Consider the following 20,281-nt stretch of genomic DNA (forward strand, 5'->3'; position numbering starts at 1 on the left):
AAAGTTTACAAGTTTTTTTTTTCCGTTGAGCGAATAATGTTTTGTTTCACCAAATTATCACATGTATGTGTGTGTATGTGCATGCTCAGCTCACAAAGGTCTATTTCTAAGAATTTTCATTAGGATTCCATGTAATTGAAATATTGAGCTGACAAATGAATTGTTTAAAATTGACTTATAGAGTAAACCAAACAATCACTGAAACTAAAATAAAAGGAGAACAAGTGTTGTACTTTCTTGAAATGTTCCCGTTTGAACAAACTCCTATGGGAAGTACCAATGTCAAAAGCTATGCTATGAATATAGGACCAGATATAAACTGTTTATGATGTCTGATTTTACATTCTGCGCATTTCTGTTGACGTTGCTCTACCTGTCTTCTCGTGTGTTAGGTCCGTCTGCCTATCTCTGCCAAACCCTCCTCACCCCCATCCGGCTTATTATCATGAAGGTTCAGAGAGGGCAATGGAATGAAAATAAATCAGTAGTTCTTTGCAAAAATCACTGAACAAATGAGTTGTTGGATGAGGTGATTGGAGTATGACCCCCTGGATTCTTGCTACAGAGTATGATCCCCTGGATTCTTGCTACAGAGTATGACCCCCTGGATTCTTGCTACAGAGTATGACCCCCTGGATTCTTGCTACAGAGTATGACCCCCTGGATTCTTGCTACAGAGTATGACCCCCTGGATTCTTGCTACAGAGTATGACCCCCTGGATTCTTGCTACAGGAGTATTTACTATAGGACAAAAGTCTGGTTTAAAGTCGACCACATTTGGAGCTTTCAAAAAGATTAAATGAGGGAAATACAATGGCATACCTGGTGTCTTCTCTTGATGGATAACTTTCATTTATTTTTCATCTCTTTCTTAAAACTTAAACTGGGTAATAAGAAAAAAAATGTTGTTATTGTTTAGTATTTCTTCCTGCACCGAATAAATTGATAGGAGGGTATGGCCATTTATACATTATTTGAATTTTTAATATTTGTCGTGAATTTCTAAATTCCAAATACCTCTAGTTTATGAGATTTCTTCAAGCTGTTCTTCAACACTATCAAGTAGTGTTAGTGTGCCTGTGTTTCAACCTGGTTTTTATGACGTTCTCAGCTCCCCCGTTGCTCCATGTAAAGTTGCCTGTGTACTAAACTGGGAATGAAACCATCACATGATGAAACTTTTGTGTCATTAACCGTTGCAAGTAGATTATTTCCATGAGAACAGCTAAACCTCTTTTGTTGATTCACTTTTCACCAAATACTGTTTATTTAGCAGTTGGTTAATTGTTCACCTAACGGCAGCCAAGGTGCTGTTCAATGGTCTGAAACCATTCTAGGAGCACACTCAGAGGAGTCGGGGAGCCCTTGGAGGGCCTCTCAGGGAGAATCTGGCTGAGCGTTTCGTGTTGGCACATTGAACTCAGACTCAAGCCTGGCTAAAGCTAAACGGGCTTCACAATTGACTGATACATAGCATCGGTTCTTGCTCTCAGCCTTTTGTAGAGCCACAAAGATGCTGACTTGCCTGTGTCCATTCTACCATGAGGGGATATCTGGGTGGCAGATGGGAGGAGGTAAGAGCTATGACTGAGGAACAAAAGGACAGATAATGATACCATATGGTATATGAACGTGCAACATTGGCATCTTTCATGCTGGTTTACAATCTGCCAAGCTAACCAGGCATCTAGGTAGCGCCAAGCTACAGAAGTAGCAGGACTTCATCAGGGAAAAGGTCGCAATTAACTTGTGGACTGACCTCCTGCTCAAACACAGAGATGCCCCATTTAAAAGGAAACGAACACTTTCTGATCGACTGATTAAGTGGTAAAAGGAAGGGTCGTTTGCTATAATTCAGTTGGTTGACCATTTAAGATGCAGGCTCATTTGACCTCGCTTTCTGAGGAAAACTCTGTGATGCCAATTATTCAGTCATCACAGTGAAACATTTGGGAATCATGTTTCTAGTTAGAATTTGCTGGACCGAGACAATGAGATTACCTCTAAGCATGACCGAGAGAAGGGTGAGTCAAAAAGTATGGCTCCTGGGATTCCAGTTTATGCACCCGTCGTTTTACTCCACGAAAAACACGTTTCAATGTGGTTCTACAATTAGTGGAAGTCTACACACAAATTATCTCAGTCACAGGTTTATCTCAGTTTTATTAAAGTGCCTTCAAAAATGAGATTTTTTTCCTATTACATGAGGGGAAAAATAATGTCAGGTTAATACAAAAATTTAACAAAACTCAAGTGGACACTGTCCTTAATAATTAAAGCATTGCAGGAAATTTATGGGAATGCTGCCTACAACATATTTAGATGGGTCAGGGGCTTTCAGAATTTCTTGGAAGACTTCGGAGATGATCAGAGAGACCATCGGCCTCAAAGACTGAAGAAATAAGTAACTTTTATGGAACTAATTTTAATTGAGTTTGACCCTAAACTCAAGGCTCAGTCAAAACCCTGACTTTCAAGGAGGTCGGGCGGCTCAGTTCAATCAATTGCAGAGTGTTCAGAGCCCATAGGGTAATTTTGATAGAGTTTCTTCAAGACAATCCCAGTTATCTTGGTGAGAAAAACAATCTAGGGCTGTGTGCAGAGACAGGTTTTCCCTCATGAGGTTGCACCTGCTAACTCTCTGTGGCTAACACAGTTGTCATCGGAGGATTGCATAAGGAGCTCTCCTTCCATTCTACCTTGCGGACATTTCTCCTCCAGACTTACTTTTGCTCCTTAAAATAAAAGAATATTTAACATATGATTGAGTCCCTCAAGGTCCTCAAAGCGACATTTCTGAGGTGGTGTACAGAGAGGAGTGGAAAATGTTCAAGGGAGGAGTTAGATGGGAACACCACTTCAGAAGTCTTCAGATTTATGTGACAGGCGTGTGGAGAAGCAGTAGATCTGATTTTGATAATTTTACTGAATAAAAGTGTCTCTGGTTTTGTAGTAACATTTTTTCTTTATCCCCATATACAGCAGAGGTCTTGTGATATAAAATTTACGCATTGGGCTGTGATTAGCAAGTCAGTAGTTTGAAACCGCCAGCAGCTCAGCGGGAAAGAGACAGGGCTTTCTATGCTCAGAAAGAATTATAGTCTCAGGAACCCAGTGGGACGGGTCCCTATGATTCTGTTTCACATAGAAGGCAGTGAATTTGAAATTAATTTTTTAATATAGCTGGTATACATGACATAGCTGCACTGGTTGATTAAACATTGAAACTTCCATTCAGATTCATAATCATTTGTTAACGAGGACCTTTCTGGAATGCTGGGAGCAACTAGTTCCATGCTCATTCATAGGCAAATGAGAAACATTAGATCCTGCCTTGGTGCCCTTCCACCTATCTGCCCCACAACCTACCTGCAGCTGCAAGTCTCACTGCCCTGCCAGAGCCTGGTCTGTCTTTCTGGGTTATTACACCCCTGGAAAGGGCTGATGATACCAAACGTGTTCCCCTCAAGGTGCCTTTTTAAGATCTGTTGTAGAAACTAATGTGCATTTCATCACTTTGTCACACATGTGGTTTTGGCTTGACTATAAAAGCTGTGTAAGCATTACCTTAAATAGCTTCTCTGTCAATATGCTTTTCTCCGCCGCCTTGTTAAGATGTCTTTGTAATCATTTTACAAATGAAATCAGAGAGATAGGCAAGTCCCCTCCCCGCCCCACCCACTCTCATAGTCAATTGATTTTGACTCAGTCTACCCTATATTACGTTCCCAGGGCTTTGTCAATCTTTGTGGGAGCAAACAGTTTCATCTTTCTCCTGTGGAACTGCTGGTGGGTTTAAACTGCTGACCTTGTGGGGCATAGCCCCATGAACATAATCCCCCATGCCACTCAACCCCCCACCCCTACACTCACTCACCATATCTCCTTTAAGAAGAATAGAAATGCCCTTGTGGGTCTCTGAGGCTTCAGCTTTGTATGGAGGTAGAGAGCCTCACCTGTGTCCAATCAAGCACTTGGCAGTGTTGAATTGCCGACCTTGCAGTTAGCTGTGCATTTTACAACCCACGAAGCCACGGGGTCTCCAAGGCTTCCATACAGGGATATAGGAGTAGGTTGTGTTGCTCTCTTTATATTTTTGTCAGAAAAAATATTGAGAGCATACCTGAAAAAAATGTAATGGAAAAGAAATCAGGGTTTGAAGACTAAGAGATCTCAGGCCAAATAGTAGCGGTCTCATTTTCTGACCACGAAGTAGGAGTTTTCCGTGGTGTAGCCTTCCATTTCCGAATCCACACGATTTCAACGCTAAGACCCGATTCAGAATGTTCTTTAAAGGCTTCATAAGTTGTGCTACCACCAATCCTGGAACATAATAGACAGCAATTTCCCCATTAATGAAAGATTACATTTACAGGATGTGATAAAGAACAGCTTGTTTCCATTAAGAATGTCTCATAAAATCATTTTTGGAGTTAACACTATTTCGAATGCCAAGAAAGTAAAATTTTAAAGAACATTTTCCATCAACAACATTTCACTTCTGGGCTAATATAGATAATGTTTGAGGGAGACTTTAAGATGTGGGGAAAGATCGCATTATATTCTCCTTTCCTTGTCCATGAACTTTTTGAAGCTACCTCATGCATATTCATCAATGATGGAGGGCTGTTATAATTAAGAACGTTATCATTAAGACTGTTTGCACCATCCGAATTAGACTTTTAAAGATTTTATTTTCCTCTGAAGAATAGTTGTTTATATAAAAACACCCATTTCTCACAACATATTTGTTCCAGTGAAATACATTAACTTCACCTATTCCTCTCATTGTGACATCATTCCTGCGATCTTTCAAACAATTGATTATTTGTGTTATTGCATAGAATTCATTTTAACAATGTGATGAGGAGATTCAAGATATAAATCCACACATTCCAAACAACATTTCTGTTCATTTTTCCTCTTTTTCTTCAAATGGATGGTATTTCAAAGTGCCCAGGTGACATAACGTCAAGGTCAGCTGTTCAAATCTACCAGCAGCTCTTGGGGAGATTCAAAAAGCTTTCTGCTCCCTAATGAGTTACCTCAAGAAGCTTTCTGCTCCCTAAAGAGTTACCTCTTTGGAAACTGAAAGGGGGAACTCTAACCACTATATTCTTTTTTCTTGGAAATCTACTAGTAAAATCAGGGAGAAAACGCCACTAATTATATATATATATATAGATAGATATAGATATAGATATAGATATAGATATAGATATTGATATAGATATAGATATAGATATAGATATAGGTATAGGTATAGGTATAGGTATAGGTATAGGTATAGGTATAGATATATAGATATATAGATATATAAAATTAGTGGAGTTTTATATGATATATATATCATAGTGAGTACTAGTCATTCAAAATAAAAATTAAAAACTTGTTCTATAATCTTTGTAGATTGTTATTCTTATGATCTATAAATTTGTTGCAAAGAATTAATTTGATAAATAATGCTGCTTGTCATCAGTATATCCTCAGGTAGGTTTCCTCATTTATATTTACAGGCGTCACAGGAACATTGGGTTCAAAGGTTCTGCTTCCTTCTATATTTACTAAGAAATTGTCGGATCAGTTACTTAAAGGAAATTATACAGTGCCTCTCAATCACTTATGTATTGAAAAGCCCTTTGGCTCTTAGAGCTTGAGAAACACCCCATTATAATATTTCCTTACACTAACCACGTGAGATTAATCTTAGTATTTAGACCTTACCTAGATAACTTCACGCAAACTCTCTTTAGCCTATAGAATAATAGACTGGATAAATGATCTTATTTCATTAATTTCTTACAAAGGACATTTTCCATTTTTAAGAGTAGCCCATAGCAATGCTATCCGTGTGCTCAAGTGTAATCACTAACCTGCTTGGAGAATCAAAGATTGAATGGCTTTTGCTGTCCAGTCATTAGAGTGTGCCCTCTGGCTGCTCCCCTTCACCATCACTGTGTAGCTGGGAGACCCCTTTTCTCTGGAAGATGTGTGGGACAATCTCATTCTGGCGGGTCATTTCATGTCAGAAATCAGTCCTTTTACATGCTTCTTCCCAGAAATCCATCTCTCCTCCTAATTGGGCAAGCTCCCACCCTTTGCTTCAGCGTGGTAATCGGGTACTGTCCCATGGTTACAATAGGCTGAGTGAGCCCCTAGAGGTAAGTAAAATTCATTGATTTTAGAAATGAAAATCTTGCCTTCCATTCTGTTACATTCTCAAATGGAATTTTATATCCTGTTTTATTAGTTATTTTATGTGTGAATTGAGCAGTTATCTTCCTGACAGATTTGTTTTATTGTGAAATTTAGTGTGGTGGTAAATGTATACAAATGTGCATATATACTAATATTTAACATTTTAACCATTTAAGTGTACAACTCAGTAATATTAATTACATTTTCAGTAATGTGCAACCGTCATCAATATCCATTTCTGAATAATGTTCATCACTCTAAATAAAATGATACCTCTCCATTTCCCCTTCCAAACCCCTACTAACTAGGAATAAATGCCTTTGCATCTTCTCCATTTCATTCCTATAATGTGTTCAATGAGCATATATGTCATTGCATGTATCAGAACTTCATTTCTCCTTTTGGCTCACACTCCATGGGTTGGATATACAATCTCTTGTTTATCCATTCATCTGGATTGTTCCTCAGAAGATTCATAAAACAAAGATTGCTTTTGCTTCTTGATGATAAAATGATACCTAGTTTTGCTTCTTCTACTGAAGACTTGCTCATTCTGTGAAAAAGTCAGAGAGGGTTGAGGCTAACTTTAAATATTAATATTTTTAAATGCAAACAGGATTTGTCAGTCATTGCTTTCTTTCTTTCAAACAAAAATAACTATCATTTGTGTGTCGTATCAGAATTCACTCTAAATGATTGATTCTTTCCATATGATTCCTGTTATTATACAAATATATTACCTGTGAAAAGTAACACGTAGTTTATCAAGTTCTCTAGCTAAAATCTAAAAACTGAAGTAATTAAAGCACACAAGATTACAGATATTTTAACTAAGAAGAAGAGAGAGGAAAGATAATTTCTGAACATAGTGACGGAATGTGTGGGATGCATTGGTAATTCAGGAACATGGAAAGAAGAGATGCATGGGGAGGAATAATTTGGCATATAAAATAACTTTTAAAATACACTGATTTTCTTTTAAATCTCTCAAGCTGTGAGTTGCCTTCATTAGCGCTGTTTTTAATTAGTGACAATACTGTGATGATAACCACTTATCAAAGGGTGATTTCTGATATATTTGCTCTTAAAATGAGTGCTCAGAGAAGTCAGTTCTTGAGATAATAAATGTATTATTTGTAAAACTGTAATCAATGACCACAATAGTTTGCCTAGATACATAAAATGCTCTGAATCTATTTTTCTATAATTCTAAAAGTCATTATTTTTTAGAAGAATGACATTAATTAACATATATATTTTGGTTTCAAATGATGGTAGCCTATTAAACACATAAAACTCACTTGGTATATTATAAAGTTGCCATCACAATTACACACCCATGTGTAGACTTTGGACTATGGGACTTTCTATTTTAACTAAGTGTTATTTGGGGATATGAATCAGAAGTCTACAGTAAACGACTTAACTAGCCATCATTTATTCATACTTTAATAGTATTCATATTACTGACTTTGATCAGAGCCTATTTGCTTGAAATATAGCACAAGTGTCTTTTGGTGTCCAGAACTGCTTTCCATGCACTGAACACACACACCCTACATGTTAGTTGCAAGGGTTTGCTTCTGTTTAACACTGAAAACCCTACAAAGTGAAGCCTACTGAGAAAACATTTTAAGTCCTGGAATAAGTTACCAAAGCTGCAAAGTATCCCTCCCTCGGGCCTCTGAACAGGGCAGAGGTCAGCGCTGGTCCAATGGTAGCGCAACTGGACCCTGTCAGTCACATTCATAACACTTCCAGTTCTTGGATCTTCACATGGATTTGAAGTATGCAAATGCGCCTATTTCTGGAACCTATTTCATAGGGAATTCATTTAATTTGAGTGAGTTATTTTTAGATTGAATGCACATATATATTTTAGACATTATTATTCACATTCCTACATCTTCAAGCATTATCGCATAGATTAGCAACTTATATAAATAACTATTGTTTAATATCACAGGTGAAACTTATACCAATCCTATTTAAATTCTTTTTAAAATGTCTTTTTTTATTTAAATTTAAGTGCAACCCCTCCTCCTGGTTCTGGGGTGCAGAAGTTAGCTGGTATCTGTGAAGGTGGCAGTTCAAACCCACTGGTTGTTCGGCCAGAGAAAGCTGAGGCTTCCTCCTCCTGAAAGAGTTACAGTCTTAAAAACCCTACAGAGAAACTCTCCTCTCTCCACAGGGTCCCCCTGGCTTGCTATCAACTCAACGGCAGATGACTTGGTGTTTTTTAGTTGTTTGTTTGGGGTTCATGGTCAGATAAAGTAGCTCAAATGCAAACATAAATTGGATTTAAAATAAAAGTTGGGTACAAATGTGCTTGATACAATCAATTTATGGATTGTTAGAAGAGTTCTAAGAGGCCCCCAACATTATTTATGAAATATATATATACATATAATAAAATAAATATTTAAAAGTTGGATCTAATGAAAGAAACACTGTCTAGGAATGTTTTCCTTCTTGGTCAAGTAATTATCTGAGCCAATGCTGTGACAATTTTAAATATATCTTTCATATTAAGTGCCTTTCTACTATGTATTTAATTTTACCAAAATAAATGGAGTAAATAATGTACTTTGCATGTTCTCTAGTTTTTATAAGTAGCTTATGTTGCTTTAGGCATATTGGCTTCTCACATTTTGCAATTATGAATTATCATTGATGATATAACACAAATTTTTTATACACTTAGCTGTACAGAAATTATTGTATTGCCCTTAAAATAGTAAAGCTGTAGTTGTGTCTCTAATATTTATATGAAAGGATTTAATTATGTGTAAATCATTTAAAAATAATAAAAACCAAGCAAATGATAACAATAAGCAAATGAAACACCACCAGCCCCCACCCAAGCAATAATGCTAGGAGAGGGGAAGCACTTCTAGCCAGGTTAATTGCAGGTCATATATCTTCACATATAATGTAATCTCAAAAATGCTAAGACAGGTTTTTAAATAATTTTAGGAAAGTTAATAATTTAAGCCATTTGTCACAAATTTCAGGAATCATTAAAATATGTTAATAAAAAGGAAAAAATCCACAGAATCACATATGTGAAAGCTACAAATTTAAAAATAACCTATGACGAGATGTAGGGAGAGTATTCCTTGATGTTCAAACCCCACAGCTGCTCCTGGGAAAAAAACAAAATGCAGCCATTGAAGCACAATACAGCGTCAACTGGAGTAAGCATCAACAGGAATGGCTGTAGTGACTTTTGGTTGAAACTACACTGTTATACACCTTTTTTTTAACCTGATTATCAGTCAACTATCCATAAGGTTTCTAGTGGCTAATTCCTCAAAAATGGACAGCCTATTCCTTTTTTGTTGTCTGTACTTTGTCTGGGAGCTCTGTTGTTGAAATCTGTTTATTTGGGGTAACCCTGCTGGTATTTGAGAGTCCTGGTGGTTTAATGGTTATGCATTGGGCTGTGAGCGGCATGGTCAGCAGTTCAAGACCACTAGCAGCTCAAAGAGAGAGACTGAATTTTCTATTAGCCTGAAGCCCACATTGACTTGATGGCAGGGAGCTTGGATTTTAGCTCTTAGATTTAAAAGAAAAATGACACTGAATGCAATGGTGTTTTCTTATTACTGTTGTAAATATTAATTATAACTAATCCTAATTAAATATCAGTTATGCAGCCAGGGAAAATGAACTTGTTTTGACCGGTAATTAAGAACTTTTATAATTACAGGCATAGGATGAAAGAGGTATTTTTAGAACATGGCCTCAGGATAAATTAATTTGGGATCAAGTTACTATTAGCATGTAAAATGGAAGTGAAAATTGCCCAGGACTAAAGATGAACTCTCTTTCTTCAATTGACGGGCATCTATTCTGTGTCGGACAATGCACTGGGTGCTTGTATCATGGAACAGGATATGAGATAATTACTGATATCAGAGAGATTATAGTCTTCAGTTATGCTGATATAATGATGGTTGGTGAAATTTGACCTATCTGCCACTAAGGTAAAAGTCTCCGTCTCGCCATAATATAAAGTATATCAATGATCTTTAATCAGAAAATATTTATGATGAGGTCTTCTCCCACTTTTTTTCTTAGTAAAGTAAGATCTTTGTTTTAGAAATAATTTAATGATTGGAAAGATGTAGACGAATGGCTTTGAAATATTCTAGAAAAAAATTTAAATACATTAGGCTAAAAATTGAGATGTATTTTCACCAATGGGGTAAGGCTTATACAGGATTAAGCATACACATGCTATCTTTAAGTATTAATATAACTTAAACCACCCTCCGATGAAAGTTTCCTTTTTAATTAACCATTATTTCAGGGTTTTTTTTAAAAATGCTTGTACATCCCAAGAAATTAGATTAGCAAATCCAGGGAGTCGGGCTTGTGAGGTGGGGATGTTTTTCATATGCTCAGGATATCTTAAAAAGAACAAAATCAAGCCTCATGCAATACTGAACCATTATATAGACAAGCTATTGAATGATGCAGGAAGCATGAAAGGAAGATGGAGCGAATACTCAGTGTCACCACACCAAGAAGCGCTCACTGATGGTCCACCGTTTTAGGAACTAACATCCGAGCAAGAACCAATGGTGCTGGTGGGAGAAGTTCAAGCTGCACTGAAAGTAGGAGGCACCAGCGAGGCTCCAGGAATGGATGGAATATCAGTTGAAGTGTTTCAAAAAGCTGATGAAACAATAGAAGCACTTGGCCATCTAGCTATGCCAAGATATTTGGAAGACAGCTAGTTGACAAATGGAAGAGATCCATATAGTGCCCTGTTCCAAAGAAAGATGACGCCCATAAAGGTGATCATCGGGAACCACTGGTGAATCACCCCCCCAAAGCAACCAGACACTAAATATGTAGGATTATATTGTTGCCTGGTGTCTATGAGGTTTTTCGGAATGGGCAACAGGAATTTTTTAATTTCTCAAATATCTCCATTTCTGTTCCCCTTTCCCAGAGAGGAAAACGACAGTCCATCTTCTCAGGAGAACTGCCCTGCTGGTGGATCATGCACATTTTTGAAATGGTGCTCCCCTCTGCTTGGGTTTTGATTGCTAAAGTCTGGCATGACATCCACAAACTGAAAAACAAACACCCAGCTCCCTGCCCTGCAATTCAGGCTGACTCAGGGTGACCCTACAGCACAGGATAGAATGACCCCTGTGAGTTTCTGAAGCTGTAGCCCTCCACGAGAGTAGAACGGCCAACCTTGCAGATCGCAGCTCAATGCAGGACTACTAGAGCACCAGGGATCTATCTCCTCAGTACATATTATAGATCTAGTCACTACTGTGAACATTTGGGAAGGACAGTCCAGGGAACGATGACAGTCCATGCCGCTGGTTATCAACTATGCAGTGATGAAGAACTCCAAGCTGGTGTTTTATGACAGAAGCTAATGAACCTTTAGTTTTCTCCAACCAATTCCTCCTTTGTTTCGACACCGTGCTACCTCTAGAAAGTATGTCATTGTTTCATCATGAGCATTTCTCCAGCTGTGCATTTTGTGCCTATGATAAGTTTTGGACTTGGTGGTTAAAATTTACCAGCCGTTTTGCAGGAGAAAGCTCCTGTAAAGATTTATAAAGCCTCAGAAATCCTCTGAAACGGCATCCACTCAATGGCAGCGGGAGAAGGACGAAGCCGCCCGTGTTTACTTATCTTCCTTCTTTTTCGTTTGGTAACAATTAGGGTACAGGGACGCTGTGCAACACCCTCCAGGGACACTTTGAGTCAGAATGAACACACCAGTGTCGTAGGGTTTGGTCTCATGGTCATCAGATATCTTTCAAGTTTAAAAAATGAGAAGTCATACTTTCATTTGAAACAAGTGCATCTCAATAAAAATTTTAAAAACCCAGATTTTCCATAAGAACTAGTAATTAATGTTGAGAGTTTAATCAAAATCAAAACACCCTAGATTTATGAACTGTTCTCTCTATAGTTTATTTTTATAGAAAGATCTAAGTATGATGGACTTAAAAGTTACTTTTATGTCTATACAAGGATGCATGCATTCAACATTTTAGGAATCAGCCAGTTGTTTTATGAAGTTATTTTTTATAACTTTTTTTAGAAGTCTGTAGTTTTTCATCTGACAGCTTTTCTTTTAAGATTTTAATTTATGATCATTTTACAAATGGAAGGTTCAATTGCTTTCAGTAAAAAGTATTCTGCTAGCTTTCAACCTGTAACTTAGATTTAAATTTCTGTGTTTATACTTTAATTGCATATGCACTTAAGCACACACACACACACACACACACATATATATATATATATATATATATATATATATATATATATATATATATATATACAGCGTAAACACATTTGTACATATTTACATGGGCATTTGTAAATGTTTTTAGAAAATGTTACACTCAGATTAGAGGCATGTTCCGGTAAAGTGAGTTGTGCATTTGGGGTGATGGGTGTTTGACAAAATGAATAGCCTTATGTAGCTTTAATTGTATAAATATCCACGAAAAACTATACAGAAACCTGTTCCTGACAGGCCTGCGGTTAGTGAGGCTGCTTCATAAAAACATGTTTATATCCCCCAAACACAGAAGATTGAGATAAAGCTAATTTAGCCTCAAACTGAAATCGCATTTACCTATCATTTATATCTATTAAGGTGCTTATTAAAGTCATACTTCACATTTGGAGACTCCAGATTTTTTTATGTTTTTGTAATAGTTTGGGTTTTCATTGGTTTCCAGTTATATCATGTTTTCATTTTCTGAATCTCTCATAATTTTGCATATTCTAGAATCTATTGGGCTGCCTTTTTCATTCCTATTGTGTTGCCACAACTACCTAATGGAAGTAAGGTTTCTGACCTTTCCCATCTGGGCTCTGGACCTCCCCAGGCTGCACTAGGGAGAAGAATCCATATCCACAATTCAAGACAGCGGGGGACTGCAGTGGTTACACATTGGGCTGCAGTCCGCAGTTGGCATGCTCAGCAGTTCAAAACCACCCGTAGAGAGCAACAGGCTCCTGTACATAGTTACAGTCACAGAAACACACTGTGGTTGCTATGTGTCTGCATGGACTTGATGGCAGTGAGTTTGGTTTTCTGAGAGAGGTCAGAAACGCCTCCACTCTCCACCTTTCATTAGCTATTCTGACACCAACCACCTCTCCCTCCCACCCCGCTGCACTCTGCTTCCCTGCTGGCTTCTCTAATACACTGTAATGACCACATAGACACTTATGGGCAATTCCTATGGTTATAGAGGCATCTTAGTGAAGATAATAGACTACTGCAAGCCGGGTTCAGAATACACTGAGGGTGTAACTTTTGTCCACAGTAGGGACTCTCCTCAGCCAGTAGCCCAGGATTGCTCACTCTGGTCCTCAGTCTCTCAGCCTCTGGTTTCCATAGGGTGGGAAGCCCAACCTTTGTGCTGCCTTCTGGTCACCAAATCACAGCAATGCCTCTCTCTCAGGATTTCTTTGTTTTAGCCTCTGGTTTTGGTGTAGCTGGCCTCCTCCACCCCTTCCCCCAGGGAGGGCTCTCCAAAGTGCACCGATGGTGACTCTTCTTCCTTGAAGGTCTCAGAATTCTCTGTTCCATCTGAGAGAGCTCTCACTTGGCCAGAGGAATGGCAGCCAACATTGACCAGTGCTTTCAATCCGTGTTTCAGGCACTCTCTCTGCACGGTCCTGACCAATCGTTTGGGTGGGAGTTAGAGTCCTCGTTAGAAGAGCCACTTCAAGACATGTCACTCCACCACACAGCTGACCCTGCTGCCTTTCTGGGATTATCACAGCCAATCAAGTCACAAGATATTGGTGTTTTCCGAAGGACAGCTCACTTACCTTCTAAGAACAGGCTCTACTTACTTATTGCAACTGCAAATATATATTGAATAATTTCGAGGCAGTGTTCTAAGAGATTTAGCTATCCTCCTTTTAGCACGCATACAACATTAGGAAACTGAAGCACAGAGATAACTCATAATTCACTGATATCACTTAGTGATGGGGGCAGAACTTAGACCCAATGATCGAGCACCAAGTCTGATATAAACAAATGCTGTGCTGCATTTATTTGCATGATTAGTATATGTGTATGCCCTGATCTTAGCTTGCATCCACAGTGCTCAAAGCTTCCCTTTCAGTACATTTTGACTTTCACAACAATTCATGGGAGGCACGGTGCAAGTAAAATGTTATCGATTAAAAAACAAAAATTAAAGAGCGGGATATTAAATAAATCTGTTTCCCAGAGATGTTGACACCGTTGTGATTAAAACCTTAGTGTGCTTACAACTAGATTCTGGTCGTTTGCAATAACCCGCATCCCAGTAGTACACAGTTGCATTCAATGTGTCCTAGTGCGTTGGGGACTGGGAGAGCAGCAGAAAACTGGAAATCACTTGGTGCTGTGCTAGAATTTTTCACAAGAATTCTGCCAAGAAGTTTCTGTTTCACCCATTTCAAAGTTGAGGAGACTGAGATTCAGCTTGTCTGCCTAACCCAACGCATAGAGCCTCAGAAGGTGGACAATGACAGCGAACAAAATAGGGCCCTCCACCATTTGCATAGCATGCTACTTTAATGATGTAAAATGTGCCTCAGTGAAGTATTTGAAAATATACCTTAAAGCCCTGTGAATCTCATTAAAACATGTTTTTGATCGTAGAGCCTAAATCCCATGTCACGAAGAATAGTGCTATGGATAAGGCATGAGGCCATTGACCTCAAATTCATACTTGAAACCCTACAGCCCCTCATTGGCAGACGGATGAGACTGTCTGCTCCTGGGAATACGTGCAAATCCCAGAATCCTTATTTGCACTTGATATCCGTTGGAATTGACTCCATAGCAGTGGTTTTGTTGTCGTAATTGTTGCTGTTTTGCCTTGTGGTAGTATTTAGTTCACTGCGCTGCACTCATTTAGTATCTAAAAAGCTAACATGTGCAATTCCATCCCGTGTCATTTTAGGTCCAGAGGATACAGAATTCAAGTGTCCCTTGAATCACATCGCTTGCCCTGGGACCGACCAGTGTGTGCATTTGTCCCAGCTGTGCAATGGCCTCTCAGACTGCTCCGATGGCTATGACGAGGGCGAGCACTGCCGCGGTGAGTTCATCTGCTGAAGAAAGCATCCACATACTAAATTTTGCAACGTTTTAATGAAAGACAGAAAAGAACCTATAACCCATCCTTCAGGTCTACTGTAAATATGTCATTAGCAAGCAAGCATTTCTAAACTGCACCTATTGTGTTGTATTGAAAACCACAGACGCTGAAACACATTCAGGCTTTGAAGCTGGGCCTTTACACAATTACGTGTTTCATATCAAAGAGTACTTGTGATCAAGGGAGAGATGGGAAGTCTGTGTCATCGTAGTTTAATGTTATACAGATTTTACAAGTCTGTTTGTTTTGATTTGGCTTCTAAAATAAAATATTTTAGTAAGATGCAACCAAAGGAAGCTTCTTTTTTATATAATTCCATTAAGGTGGTACAGAACTCACAGTAGCTTTCTCCCAGTTCTGCCCCCCCCACGCCCACCTCTTTATAAATACCTCTAAATTTGACGATGGTAGAGTGTCTGTGTGTCTATTAATGATATGAGGGAGAGATGTCTTAAAACTAAGTAGTAAAAAACATTGTTGAAGCAGGCACACTGATAAGATAAAGTTTTGGCAGAAATTTCAGACTGAGAAATCCAGGATCAAGGTATCAAAGTTTTCATCTGGTGAATTAGCTGGCAAGAAGGTACCAGGAAATAAAGCTCTGCACCTGAATTCTTACATCTGATTTGGACAGACTAATGGAACACAAAGGCTCTGTAGCTGTGGTGTCAAATAGCACTGGCCAATACCGGTAGGACCGTGGAGACTGGAACTGAGTGTAGAAATCTGGAGATACTTTTTTGGTCTGTGGACAGACTCAACTCAAGCTGTTTGTTACAATGTGCAAACTGGTTCCAGCGTTAGTTGTTACATTTAAAAAGAAAGGAATGTATGTATACATAGTTCACACAACACACACACATATACATATCAACCCTATGAGATCGGGCACTAACCCCAAGGTCAGCAGTTCAAAACCAGCAGACACTCCAAAGGAGAAAGATGAGGCTTTCTACTCTCATAAATATTTAGTCTTGGAAACCCACCGAGATAGTTTTATTCTGCCCTGTAGAGGTGCTATGAGTCACAATAGACTCAATGGCATTGAGTATGTACACATATGCGTCCCATACCACACAGACATCCAGCAGTGCCAGGTAAACAAACCTACCTGATGCCCGATCCAGCTTGCTGGCTACCAATTTTTTTTTAACTATTTGACTAAAACAAACTGGACTCAAGACCAGAGATAGAGAGGTATGTTAGAGAAAAAAAAAGTGAAGTGCACATGCCAGAAAGAAAAACGCAATGAGAGGAGCGTGAAGAGACAGCATAGGCAGGCTGCTAACATTGACCAGGTCGTTACATCCTTGATGTCTACAGAGCTGGCCTATTTCTCTGATGCTGCGAGCAAACTCCGACATGGAAGTTAAAGGTCTTCCACAGATACTTCCTTTTGACTGAGATTCTTCCTTCGTTATAAACACTGACAGGCTGGCAGAAAGGAACCCGCAGAATCTTAATTTTGGTTATAGAAAATAATGACTTTCCCTATTTTTTTCTCATTGCCATTGACTGTACACTGACTCATTGTGACCCTGTAAGACAGGGTGGAACTGCCCTGTGAAGTTCTGAGACTGTAGCTCTTTAAGGAAGTAGAAAGCCTCACCTTTCTCCTGAGTAATGTCTGGGGGTTTTGAACTGCTGACCTTGTAGTCAAGTAGCACAACGCAAAACCTCTAGGCTCCCAGGCCTTCCATAATGACTTAAGATATTTTATGTTTATTTAGGAATATATTTGTGGAATGTATGCCTTTTTAAATAAAATGGTATATTGCATGGTATGTTTAATTTTAAATATTTACTATATTTTATTATGCTGTAATGAAAAGCATTCTATTACTGGAAGTTAGTACTAAATTACAAAATTTTTAAAATTGTTTAAATTCTTTTCAGGAATTAATTTTTGGAAGACTAGTTTAATCCACTTCAATGATTATTTAGACTTCTTATTCTACTAAAATTTGCTGTTTATGTAGACATGTGTGAACATGCTTCTAAAGTGATACAGGTAATGTCACCAACTACTTCTTCAGTGGTGATTACACACACTTGAATATCTTACATACATTTCAGTTTTGTAGATGATTAAAAATAACCCTACAGTTTTCTAATAAAATTTCGAGTTTTTGATCTAATAAATGAGAGATGTTTTATACTTAAGGAAGAAAATTCAAATTACAATATCTTGAACAAAATCTAAGTTGTGTTGCAATTCATCTTGAAAACTGAAAATAGCGTATCTAGGTTTGCATTGAGAGTTAGAGTATGTGATTGGTTTTGCTAATTTTCTTATCTTATTCAGCTTTTCTTTCATGTCTCATTCCTGGTGTTTGAGAACTTGGGTGTGTGTAAAAAGAGTCAGAAAATTAAAATTAAGTTAAGACATTCATTAAAACACAGAAACCTGCAGGGGGAGCAGGCCATAGACAACCATGATTCTGTAAGGACCTTCAGAGAAGACTGGTGATAAGTAGCCAAGTCCCTGCAAGCTTACAAATAACAGATAATTGTCTTAGTTAAGAATTGGTATGTCTTTCTTGGAGCAAGGTTTCTGAATTGGACCTGTTGTGCAGCTGTGCAGTTTTTACAAACTCTTTTCTGCACCCCCACCCTGCCCACCCAGTGCAAAATGCAGCATATTGGACAAATTTGGAGTCTGAAAATTCAAGGTGAACTCAGTAGCAAGGCACCTGGGATACTTAACATAATTATTTGGGCATGACTGACATCTTTATTCTTAGTTCCCATCCCAAGTTAATACTGGGACCCTTTCAGGTCAAGCAGTGGTCAGGAGTGTCCCTGTTTTTCATTTATCTTAAACCTGGTCTTTTAGGAGGGAGTTTGTGACTTGCAAGATGGTTGAAATAAAGGTTTCATAGGTTTTCTGCGTCCTTTTAAAACATCACGTGTCTGTCTTAGTTTCTATATGCTCTCCTCTTGGCATCATTTTCTGAAACCTATGGATTTTCCATATATTCCCTGCTTCCTTGAGTGATTAATTTTTTTCAGCTCTTACTTCCTCTGTATACTACCTCCAACACTGGGTCATGAAATCTCATTAGCCATGCTTGGTCTTATTGAGTACCCCTAAAAACACAGACCAAAATCCACACCTTTCAGTTGGCATTGGATTTACCACTTGTTTTAAATAAGAAAAAAACGGGTTTTTTTTCTTTCCTTTTTTTCACCAGTAACAGGTTAATTGTATCTTATTTCCCTCTAACACAGTTATCTTTCTAGATTTCAACAAGGTGCTTTAATGATCTAAATACCTACTCATAAAAATAAACAGAGATAAACAGAGACAACAAAAAAGCATTTTTATATCTATACTTATTATTTATTTACACAATAGAGAATTTGACATCTAATTCTGTGACCTTGTGCACAATGGAGAATGGTGATAGCAAGGTGACTGAAAGCATGTAGTCATTCCACAGTCAAATTTATCTGTATTGGGGGTAGACAGAAAACCCTCAGAAATGTCGTTAGCCATGCTTGGTCTCGCACTGTGCCCCTGAAAACACAGGACAAAATTTACATCTTTCAGTTGCCATTGATTTTACCACTTTTCTTAAAAGGGGAAAAATGATTGTTTCTAGGCAATGCTGTATGACTAGAACTCAGTCTCCTCTTCCATCACTGACCTTCTCCCTCATTGCTGGCTTCACAGTCCCTCTGCAATGAACCCCCTCATCTTCACAGAGGCACAAAAAGTGTGGCGTAATTAAAATGTTGTACTGCTGTTTAGAAAGATGTGCATGTTGTATAACCATGCAGTGAAGCCTCCTTCTTGTCCATCTCTCCCATCTGTTGTATTCTGAGCACACAGCCTAATTTAAATAATTATATATCAAGGCTAGACTATTATTCAAGGATGATTTGTTTTCCTAATAAAGGATTCGACATACATATGGTTGTATATTGCCAACTTTATGCAAACTACTAAAAAAAGAAAAGGTTAAGTGTTTAGGGGTGATATTCTGATCTTGTGAGTATGTTTGTATCAACTATGTTTTCTGAGTGTTTCCTAGAAAAATCAATTTCTCTCCGGTGAAGGTAATGAAAACATATCTATTATTAATGATTTTCTATAGCAGCGATATTTTAATCTCCATAATTTAGCTCTACTTGATGAAGGGAAAATGGATTTTTGTATATGGTTGTACTTCCAGATAGGTATGTGCTTACATAAATTTTACAACAGGAATTTTTTAAATCACCACATTATATTTTAGATCATTTTTATATCTTTCTATGTTATTTCATATTGGTGGCAATAACACCGTGTCTAAATTGAGTGAAAAAGAGAAATACATTTCATAAAATGTGAAGTCTCTCAATCTAGAATACTTCTGCAGAAATCCCTTGAGTCACACAAAGAAGGCTCAATGAGGTAAACAAAACCAGCAAGCAGTGAACAGATTGACTGAGATCTATGGAAACACTGTTTTAAACTCCAGCATTCTTAAGATCATTGTGTTAAATGTCTTGCTAAAATTTGAAAAGAAAGTAAGCAAAGGGTGCCCTATTTAAAATCCAACCCAAGTTCCACATTTGCAGTGTGTTTGCAGTACCGAAGGTCAATGGCGGTCTCCTTAGTACCATCCAGTCTCTTCTTCAAGGCTCTAACACAAAAGGAATGTAATCTTCTGTGTCCTTCGAGAAAGTGGCTATGTGATCTTTGTCATTGTTTGATAGTAAACTTTTCAGTGTCCTATTAAATCTCAATAGTACAAGTGTGTGAAATATTTTCTAAAACTCACTAGGGAAAGAAATTCTGAAGTTTGAATATTTCCTGTCATAACACACAAATTCACACACACACACACACACACACACACACACACAAACCCACCTTTCACATCTTTTCTCCTTTGTCTCTGGGATTCTAAATCTATTCGTTTGAGATTCT

At 38.1% G+C, this 20,281-nt stretch overlaps 1 protein-coding gene across 1 annotated transcript in view; it reads left to right on the plus strand.

The window, feature by feature from the left end:
- LRP1B (LDL receptor related protein 1B) overlaps positions 1 to 20,281 on the plus strand; it is a 1,653,255-nt gene that overhangs the window by 366,295 nt on the left and 1,266,679 nt on the right. Inside the window, exon 3 of the mRNA XM_075529151.1 lies at positions 15,166 to 15,303. Within this exon, the coding sequence (XP_075385266.1) occupies positions 15,166 to 15,303 (138 nt within the window). The remainder of the gene's footprint in view (positions 1 to 15,165; positions 15,304 to 20,281) is intronic.

This window comes from Tenrec ecaudatus, chromosome 13 (genome assembly GCF_050624435.1).
Source record: "Tenrec ecaudatus isolate mTenEca1 chromosome 13, mTenEca1.hap1, whole genome shotgun sequence".
Taxonomy (NCBI): Eukaryota; Metazoa; Chordata; class Mammalia; order Afrosoricida; family Tenrecidae; genus Tenrec; species Tenrec ecaudatus.